This window comes from Fusarium odoratissimum (assembly GCF_000260195.1).
Source record: "Fusarium odoratissimum NRRL 54006 unplaced genomic scaffold supercont1.18, whole genome shotgun sequence".
NCBI lineage: Eukaryota > Fungi > Ascomycota > Sordariomycetes > Hypocreales > Nectriaceae > Fusarium > Fusarium odoratissimum.
In genome coordinates this window covers 710115-718561 of record NW_022158777.1, presented here as the reverse complement: position 1 = coordinate 718561, position 8447 = coordinate 710115, and the positions used below count along the sequence as shown (strand labels likewise).

Sequence of the window (8447 nt, the reverse complement as noted above, 5' to 3'; positions counted from 1 at the left end):
CAATCTACCGTATTCATGCAAGGAACAAACAAATAGCATATACTTGCAGGGAAACACGTTTTCAGTCTGCTGATTTGGCTATGCCGAGCCGGCTAATAACCCCAGACCTGGTTTTAGCCATCTTGGTTAAGAGAAAGTGCCGCGAGATGTGAAACAACCAAGGCATTGATTTAGCCGGGAAACATTAGGTAATTGACATCATGAACAGTTTTGATATATAACATGAGATGAATCGCTGGATCTAGAGAAATGTTCTGGTTCATCGCAGACAAGTTTAAGTCTCGTTCTTGACTCACTTTCACCAGCTGCAAAGATGCGTTTCAGTCTCATCCCCACAGTCGCTTTGGCTGCTTTCAACGGCTTTGCCGTTGCCAACCCCGTTCCGTAAGTCATCCTATACCAAATGGCGATAACCTCGCTCACATATAACCAGTGATGTTGAGGCACGACAGGCCACTGGCCTCCAGGCTGCCATGAAGGCCGCTGGCAAGCAGTACTTCGGCACTGCTCTCACCGTGCGCAATGACCAGGGAGAGATCAACATCATCAACAACAAGAATGAGATTGGATCCATCACCCCCGAGAACGCCATGAAGTGGGAGGCCATCCAGCCCAACCGCGGCCAGTTCAATTGGGGTCCCGCTGACCAGCACGCTGCCGCCGCCACCTCACGAGGTTACGAGCTGCGTTGCCATACTCTTGTTTGGCACAGCCAGCTCCCATCGTGGGTTGCGAACGGCAACTGGAACAACCAGACTCTGCAGGCTGTGATGAGAGATCACATCAACGCTGTTATGGGACGTTACCGTGGAAAGTGCACTCACTGGGACGTTGTCAACGAGGGTAAGTTTGACTTTCATGATGAGGCTCTTGAGACAGTATTGGACTACTAACCAATCTTTTAGCTCTCAACGAGGATGGAACTTACCGTGACAGCGTCTTCCTCCGTGTCATCGGCGAGGCCTACATCCCCATCGCCTTCCGCATGGCCCTGGCAGCAGACCCCACCACCAAGCTCTACTACAACGACTACAACCTCGAGTACGGCAACGCCAAGACCGAGGGTGCCAAGCGCATCGCCAGGCTCGTCAAGTCCTACGGTCTTCGCATCGACGGCATCGGTCTGCAGGCTCACATGACCAGCGAGAGCACTCCTACCCAAAACACCCCGACCCCCTCGCGAGCCAAGCTGGCTTCCGTCCTCCAGGGCCTCGCTGACCTGGGCGTCGACGTCGCTTACACTGAGCTGGATATTCGCATGAACACTCCTGCTACCCAGCAGAAGCTCCAGACCAACGCTGATGCCTATGCCAGAATCGTTGGCTCTTGCATGGATGTTAAGCGATGCGTTGGTATCACCGTCTGGGTATGTTCTCACTTCACATCCTTGATTTCTTTCTTACTAATGGCTCGCAGGGTATCTCTGATAAGTATTCTTGGGTCCCCGGAACTTTCCCCGGAGAGGGATCTGCTCTGCTTTGGAACGACAACTTCCAGAAGAAGCCCTCTTATACTTCTACCTTGAACACTATTAACCGCCGCTAAGGTTCAGTGGAAATACAGCCGCTAGATACCGTACATAGGCCCCTTGTATCAGACTGCTATTCCTACAATGTCCCTGGTCAATTTAACTTAACTACAGTCTTGTCCCAAAAGAGAACTTATTTCCGATTCTTCTTACCCTTGTTGGTTCATTGGGTTCTTGCGGGAAGTGGAGACAACTCGAAGTCTTAGTTCTAAGCTTTTCCATATCCTGTTTATTATGCATGTTGGTTCTCCCTTGCATACCCACTCACACCAAAATCCCCCCAGCCTCTAATAGCGAGCCACGTATTTCTGAATGCACCCATCGGCTGTTGGGTTCGTAATATCAGTTTCTGGAAAGGTGACCCTTGTCTAGTCATTAATGATAAGAGAATCAGAGAATATGATGTTGACCACGTTGAACGCGCTAGACATGCAATGAGGAAGCGGGGATTACATTGCTTTCCATGAGTTCCGATTGCAGTTCAATAAAACCTCACCAAGATCGGTTAGCTGCAAGATCTACTGTTTTCTTTCTCATGCTATCGCCAGTAAAAGCATTGCTTCATTGTAGCCACTATGCTTAGTGTCTCGATTCTAGCTGGAGCTGTCGCTGCTGTATGTCTGAGACGCCACGGCTTTTGCTCTACGTTCTAAGCTAATTGTCACCTAGACGACAGTCCTCTGTATTGGATACGTGGTGTATAACATCTTCCTGCACCCGCTTCGTAACTTTCCTGGTCCGCTTCTCTGTCGGGCTTCCCCATTGTACCGTCACTACAAGTTCTTGCGTGGAGATCTTTTATTCGAGACTCAACGTCTGCACGAGCAATATGGTCCTGTTGTGCGCATCCGGCCCAACGAGCTGTCTTTCATTGACCCGGAAGCCTGGAGAGACATATATGTCGCTCATGGAGGCTCAGCTCGACTTGGGGATATGGCCAGGTATGACAGATTCTATCAGTGGGCTGGTCCCAGCGCTCCAGAGACCTTTGTCTCGTTAAATAGGCCGTATCATGATTCTATGAAGCGGCAGCTCGCACCGGCCTTCTCAGAACGATCGTTGCAGTTCCAGGAGCCCATTATCCAAGGATATACGGATACACTTATCCGCAAATTGACAGAGGTTTCAAAGGACGGAAACCCTGTCAATCTGCGCGAGTGGTTTAACTATTACACTTTCGATATCATCGGAAATCTCGGGTTTGGGTCTGACTTTGGAGGGCTTGAATCTGAGCAATACCATCCTTGGGTCAAAGCTGTTAGTCAGAACGTTAGAGAGTTTGCCTTCATGCAGGTTTTGATGTACTTGGGACTTCAACGGATTGTCCATGTGTTGTCAGGCAGTTCCCTTCTGAGGGGTAAGATACTGCACGAACACCTCACGAGGGAAAAGGTCGAAGCTCGCATCAAGGTGGAAAAGCCAAGACTCGATATATTCCAACCCCTCCTTGACCGAAAGCCACCTCTGGTATGTCTATCGCTTCTTAATGTCGTTTTCCGAATATGAACTAACCCGAATACCATTGAAGACATTTGCTCAGCTTATGGAGAATTCTACCATTTTAATCACAGCAGGCTCAGAGAGCTCTGTCACCTTGTTAGTAGCCGCAGTCTCTCTGCTGACTGACAATCCAGCCAAACTGCAGAAGCTGGCTGAGGAAGTTCGATCAACCTTCAACAACGACGATGAGATCACAATAGTATCCGTCAACCAGCTGACCTATCTGGCTGCCTGCCTGAATGAGGCCCTGCGATGTTTTCCCGCAGTCCCGCCTGCGTTACCAAGAGTCGTCCCCCATGGCGGTGCAGTTATTGCTGGCCATGCTGTACCAGAGAAGGTGAGTTAAGAATGTCTCTGCCTCTTATCTATAAAAGCTGATCGAGTCAGACGGTTGTCGCTGTTGCTTCGTGGGCCACGAACCACTCTGAGCGGCACTTTAAAAAGGCTCTTGAATATCATCCTGAGCGTTTTCTGAAGGACCCCGAATTCTCTGAAGACCGCTTTGAGGCATTCCAGCCCTTTGGTTTGGGTCATGGAAACTGCCCCGGTCGCAAGTAGGTGTTCCCATCTTGTCTTTCGATCGTTAATACTCATTCCTTTCTAGTCTCGCCTGGGCTGAAACACGCCTGGCATTGGCGCGCCTCGTTTACAATTTTGACATTGAGTCAGTGCCGGAAAGTAGAGGCTGGACCACCAAACAGAAAGCATACATGCTGTGGGACAAGAAGCCGTTTTGGGCGGTACTCAAACCTGTTCGGTAACTGCGGTTGCCCACTATGATCTAATATTACTTAGCATAAGTCATAGATAATTGCAATTGTTAGGCGAAGCGAAATTTGTTCAATTTATGTGATCTTCTCCCTATTTTTTAGATTCTCGTTTTAAATTTTACCTGAGGATATGGTAATAATTGACAATGACTTCTGTAATTATGTCCCCTTCTGTGCTATGGTAGAAGAAGCGACTTGGCATATCATGTCACGTTTTCACCCCTCCAGATTTGGTCGACCTCGGTATAAACATGTGATATTTAATGCAGACTTCAGAAAACTAATTCAGTTACGCTAGCCGCCCAATGTCATAATATGTCGTGAAATAAAACGAAAGCAAAACGAAAGCTCCTTCGCCATGGTTTCCCAGTCCTGTGTATTGGATTACATGTCTGCAAAGATTTGTCTACCTCCAACTGGGACATAATGAGACCACAAAGAAGGCCATAGCCATAGGATAAGAATAGTAGCCAGGAGGAGCCCACAGATGATGATCGCAGCGATCTTTCCACCATAGCTACGACGTCGCGACTGGGTCTTCTTGACGTATCTGCGGCCGCGCATGAGGTTGAGCCAAGCAATGCTACCGGCGTGAACATCCTCCAACGCTTTGGCGAGTCGAGGGCTCAAGGTAGCCACCTTGGCGAACTCAACGGCAAGCTTGTCCTCATACTCGTGAAAGATCTCAGCTGAGCGGTCAACAGCCTGCTGGAAGTCTATGCGGGTGTCGGAATTCTGCTGAACAATTGCAGCGATGTGGCTGTATTCGGTGATCTGGGCATGGTGCGCATTGAGCTTGTATAGGTCGAGAATCACGCCCATATTTCGGCCACTGTAGCTGAAAATGTTCTTCAGGGTATCTGGTGACCATTTGCGCAGACGAAGGAGGTCATCGGCAAGATCTGGCCTCGTGAATGGCATGATGAGAAACATGAGACCCATAGCGGCATTGGTCTGCCTGTAGGTCAAGTATTCCTCCACAGAGACTGGTTCTTGTTCCACTTCAATCTTCCGAAGAGCCTGGGTACAGTGGAGCCAGAGATCTATTTCAGCCTTTGCGAGCTGAAGAAGTTCGCTGCTCCAGCCCTCATGACTCCAAAGCCTGAACAAATGGTCAAGGCCTTGGTTGCCCTGGCGAGGATCTGTCACCCGGGCCTTGATGTCGTCAAGCACATCGCATGTATATTTCATGTCAATGCTGTTGTCGATGAGGTCATCCAGAAAGACCCAAGCTGAATAAAAGTCGGCGACGACCTTGATCCTCTCAGCATCGCCGCCAGGGTAGACCCAGCTTCCGTAGAGACCTCCGCATGCGGCAAATTCGCCGTTGCGCGAGATAACCTCATTCTGGGACACTTCTTTCAGTGAGCGGTCACAGCTCAGCCTGGAGTACTGGAATATGTGGGCCGTCTGAGGATGCTTCCAGCTAGTGAAGCGGGTAAGTAGCTCGGGTACCTCGCACTGATCGTCGGAGGATGCCATGGCGGAAGGTATATGAAGTGGACTGGAATGGATAGTTGATCTGAAAAGTATAGTAGAGAATAGTGGCTGAACGATGAATTTTAGGACCTGGGCACGGACAGGAATTCCTTTATCTGGCCTAGATAGCTCGGCCAGCTAAACCCTCTTGTATTCTTGTGATATTCCCGGCCCTCGGTGTTTGGAATCATATCATATTTCACGACATCTATCATTAAAATGACACGTATGAAGAAACTGTAATCGGCTCCCTTCCGTTGATGTTGTATCGCTAAGTTTGCAAGGGATAAATGCCGCTACTGATTGTCTGTTTATGATCGCGTATGGACCTTTCGCACAAGCGAAGCCAGGATGGAGCGCACATTGAGCCAAATGTGGGAAGTTTGCCGCTAGAAGCGTGGCGGGCCACGCTGTCACGCATGTCTAGATCGTTTCTTAGCGTGTCTAGAATACTCGTGATATGACCGGTCATCGGGAAGCGGAAGTTAATGGCAAGGGAACCATATCTGAAGCTATAACGGCGATACTAGATTGCCACTCTAAACAAGCAACTTAACTACCCTGAAGCAAAGCGGGGTTGTTAGTACAGAGCATCTTTTCCAGTCTGCCATTTCACCGTTTTTGCAAGCGGTGATGCTAAACTAGCCCTCACGACCAGGGCAGATGTTGTATCAAGTGTAAGCAACGGCTTGCGCCATTTTCTGAGCGTGTTGGCTGTGAAGTGCATAAGCATCCTTGATAGCATGGTAACAGCCGCAACATGCATCCACCTCAGGCCTCACGAACAGGCCGGAAGAGATGGTCCATGCTCCGTTGAAGCCGGGCCAATCCGAGGCCGTCGGGTACCCCCTCTCATTTTTGCGTGACGTGTTCATCTCAAGTACCAGGGACATGGACCAAGGGTGACAAGACATTACCAGAGCCACGGAACCGGTAGAAGTCCCGGCAAAGCGGGACGAATAACATGCCAGGCATTTGGGTAACGGTTTAATCTATAGAGGACTCTTACTATATCTCTTAGTGAGAGTTTAAAATGGCATCTTCCTTATCCGACATGGAAACTCTGTATACTAACTAGTTGCAGCATTTACTTTCTGTAGAAAATGTATTTTTTAGAAGAGCTAATCTAATTCAAGGCTGAGCTGTTCTTCTCGCTGCGCGAAATGGCCGTTTGCAGAAATACCGACGCTAATATCGGAAAAGGAGGAATTAATTTCCAGTCAGCCACTAGTTTCTTCGCCAACCACCACGATTTGCCCAAGGGCCTGAGCCGCATTATGATCATATTTTTCTACCATATCAAACCAAGACAACCAACATATACACGACAACATCGTCGTGTCGATACATGGACTAGATGGTGGATAAGGACAGCCAGCGACAGTTGGAGGGCCAAGACCGAGATGCCCGCGGTGGAAACGAGGTCAATGCCCGAAGTGGGGAATTCACTTTCAACTGCCCCTCGATGACTGACTTGAGAGCGACAGACAGCGTTCCATTGGGAGCTAATGTAGGCTAAACTTATCCCATGTCGAGAGCACGTTGCAGCGAGCTGACTTGGTGTGTTTTTCTCCATCTCAGTCTCAGGTTCAGCCTGCGGCCAGATCAGCGTCTTCAGCAGAACATGCCTCATCAGCGACGTCAAGTTTTATCCAGGCCGAGGACTGGGACGATTCGGCCTCTTTGACGGATAGTGTGCGAACATTTCCTGAAGAGTTTGGTCGCACTTATCATGCTTATCGTGCTGGATGTAAGCAGCCCAGATTCCTTTGCCGTTTTGACGACATTTGACTGACCACTGCCATATAGCATACCTGTTCCCTAATGACAATCCAGAGCAAGAGCGACTTGGAATTATGGGCGAGTGCTATAAGATGATTATGAAAGGCAAGCTGTATATGGCACCGCTCTCATCTAGAAGGCCGCCGAAGAACATTCTCGATATCGCCACAGGTATAGGCGACTGGGCTGTCCAGATGGGTGATATCTTCCCCGAAGCTACAATTATCGGCACAGACCTGTCTCCCATCCAACCAAACGACGTGCCTCCAAATGTATACTTCTACGTTGAAGACTCGTAAGTCTCTTTCCGCGACATCCGCCATATCCGCAAAAGCGTTCTGATCAAGATACAATAGAGGCGACGAGTGGATGTTCAATCACAAGTTCGACTATATCCACACGCGTAGCACTTCCGGATGCTGGTCCGATTTCGAGACGCAGATAGCCCAGCAAGCCTTCAATGCGCTTGAACCCGGCGGCTGGTTTGAGTCGCAAGAGACGGACTGCATTCCCTTATGCGACGACGACACTCTTGATCCTCAAGGCCCGGTTGCGACATGGTGCAATGACTTGATAGTGGCAGCAGATAAGCTACAGCGCCCGGCTATCTTTGGCAAAAAGCTCAAAGAGATCTACAAGCGGGTTGGCTTTGTGGATGTCCACGAACGTATAATCAAGATGCCTATCAACGGCTGGGCCAAGGACCCACGGCTCAAGCAGGTGGGGTGGATGTGGGCTGATCACATGCTCGATGGTCTATCGGGATTCTCTTACCAGCTCTTGAATAAGGCCTTTGAACGAACCAGTGCGCAGATTGAGGTAAGCTAGCCTGCGTGTAACTCAGCATGCTATACTGCTATTCCAGATGATGTTTTCAACTGCTAACCTTGCCTATAGGTCTCTCTAATTGATGTTCGGCGAGATCTTGTGAACACGCGCATTCATGCCTATATGCCTCTTTATATCGTCTGGGGGAGGAAGCCAAAGTAACGAATTGTAAAACGCGAAAAATGGACAAGGTTATATCAGGCGTTTGAGTCTCGTTTCTCTCGGCGACACCGGAGTTGGCGTCTTAGTTATGTTCAGTCTGGATCTGTGAGCATTTAGGTACTACGCTACTACTAGATTGATGTTGAAGAGAAGTTGTTTTATACCCGCAAGGAAGAACCCCGATTGATGCCGTCAGGAAGGAAATCTAGATTTGTCAGTGTATGGCCCAGAAGACATGATTGTGGAAACACTTCTTAGTCCTGGGGCCAGCCCTAAGATACCTGTCGTTTGAGATCCACCAATATCGGGCTTATTGGACTAAGAGAGAAACCTGTAAAATCTCGTGAGTCCTGCTAGTGGAATGTGGTTATTTGGTCTCTTAGTACCTGGTCTATAAA

At 49.1% G+C, this 8447-nt stretch overlaps 4 protein-coding genes across 5 annotated transcripts; 3 read left to right on the top strand and 1 right to left on the bottom strand.

The window, feature by feature from the left end:
* Positions 1–233: 233 nt before the first annotated feature.
* FOIG_10600 (glycosyl hydrolase family 10) lies at positions 234–1671 on the top strand. The gene is made up of 4 exons (XM_031210953.1): positions 234–384; positions 434–843; positions 906–1366; positions 1417–1671. The coding sequence occupies exons 1-4, from the start codon at positions 314–316 to the stop codon at positions 1543–1545; spliced, it is 1071 nt and encodes a 356-aa protein (XP_031059664.1). The 5' UTR covers positions 234–313; the 3' UTR covers positions 1546–1671.
* Positions 1672–1890: 219 nt separating this feature from the next.
* Positions 1891–3888, top strand: FOIG_10599 (uncharacterized protein). 2 transcript variants are annotated; one of them, XM_031210951.1, is made up of 5 exons: positions 1891–2142; positions 2198–2995; positions 3057–3365; positions 3416–3582; positions 3633–3888. In XM_031210951.1, exons 1-5 carry the CDS (start codon positions 2104–2106, stop codon positions 3787–3789), a joined length of 1470 nt encoding a protein of 489 aa, XP_031059662.1. In that variant the 5' UTR covers positions 1891–2103; the 3' UTR covers positions 3790–3888. The 2 variants fall into 2 exon arrangements, with proteins under 2 accessions (XP_031059662.1, XP_031059663.1); XM_031210952.1 differs by having other exon boundaries at positions 1891–2995.
* Positions 3889–4030: 142 nt separating this feature from the next.
* On the bottom strand, positions 4031–5576 carry FOIG_10598 (uncharacterized protein). The gene has a single exon (XM_031210950.1). It carries the CDS (start codon positions 5278–5280, stop codon positions 4183–4185), a length of 1098 nt encoding a protein of 365 aa, XP_031059661.1. The 5' UTR covers positions 5281–5576; the 3' UTR covers positions 4031–4182.
* Positions 5577–6554: 978 nt separating this feature from the next.
* Positions 6555–8269, top strand: FOIG_10597 (uncharacterized protein). The gene is made up of 5 exons (XM_031210949.1): positions 6555–6787; positions 6859–7027; positions 7087–7354; positions 7416–7878; positions 7957–8269. Exons 1-5 carry the CDS (start codon positions 6635–6637, stop codon positions 8047–8049), a joined length of 1146 nt encoding a protein of 381 aa, XP_031059660.1. The 5' UTR covers positions 6555–6634; the 3' UTR covers positions 8050–8269.
* The last annotated feature ends 178 nt before the right edge of the window (positions 8270–8447 follow it).

Excerpts from the sequence above, each read along its gene's own strand:
- FOIG_10600 (XM_031210953.1), top strand. The coding sequence starts at position 314 with ATGCGTTTCAGTCTCATCCCCACAGTCGCTTTGGCTGCTTTCAACGGC. Across the intron at positions 844-905 it reads CTGGGACGTTGTCAACGAGG|CTCTCAACGAGGATGGAACT; the intron begins GTAAGTTTGACT and ends CCAATCTTTTAG. Across the intron at positions 1,367-1,416 it reads GCGTTGGTATCACCGTCTGG|GGTATCTCTGATAAGTATTC; the intron begins GTATGTTCTCAC and ends AATGGCTCGCAG.
- FOIG_10599 (XM_031210951.1), top strand. The coding sequence starts at position 2,104 with ATGCTTAGTGTCTCGATTCTAGCTGGAGCTGTCGCTGCT. Across the intron at positions 3,366-3,415 it reads GCCATGCTGTACCAGAGAAG|ACGGTTGTCGCTGTTGCTTC; the intron begins GTGAGTTAAGAA and ends TGATCGAGTCAG. Across the intron at positions 3,583-3,632 it reads GGAAACTGCCCCGGTCGCAA|TCTCGCCTGGGCTGAAACAC; the intron begins GTAGGTGTTCCC and ends ATTCCTTTCTAG.
- FOIG_10598 (XM_031210950.1), bottom strand. The coding sequence starts at position 5,280 with ATGGCATCCTCCGACGATCAGTGCGAGGTACCCGAGCTACTTACCCGC.
- FOIG_10597 (XM_031210949.1), top strand. The coding sequence starts at position 6,635 with ATGGTGGATAAGGACAGCCAGCGACAGTTGGAGGGCCAAGACCGAGAT. Across the intron at positions 7,355-7,415 it reads TACTTCTACGTTGAAGACTC|AGGCGACGAGTGGATGTTCA; the intron begins GTAAGTCTCTTT and ends AAGATACAATAG. Across the intron at positions 7,879-7,956 it reads GAACCAGTGCGCAGATTGAG|GTCTCTCTAATTGATGTTCG; the intron begins GTAAGCTAGCCT and ends CCTTGCCTATAG.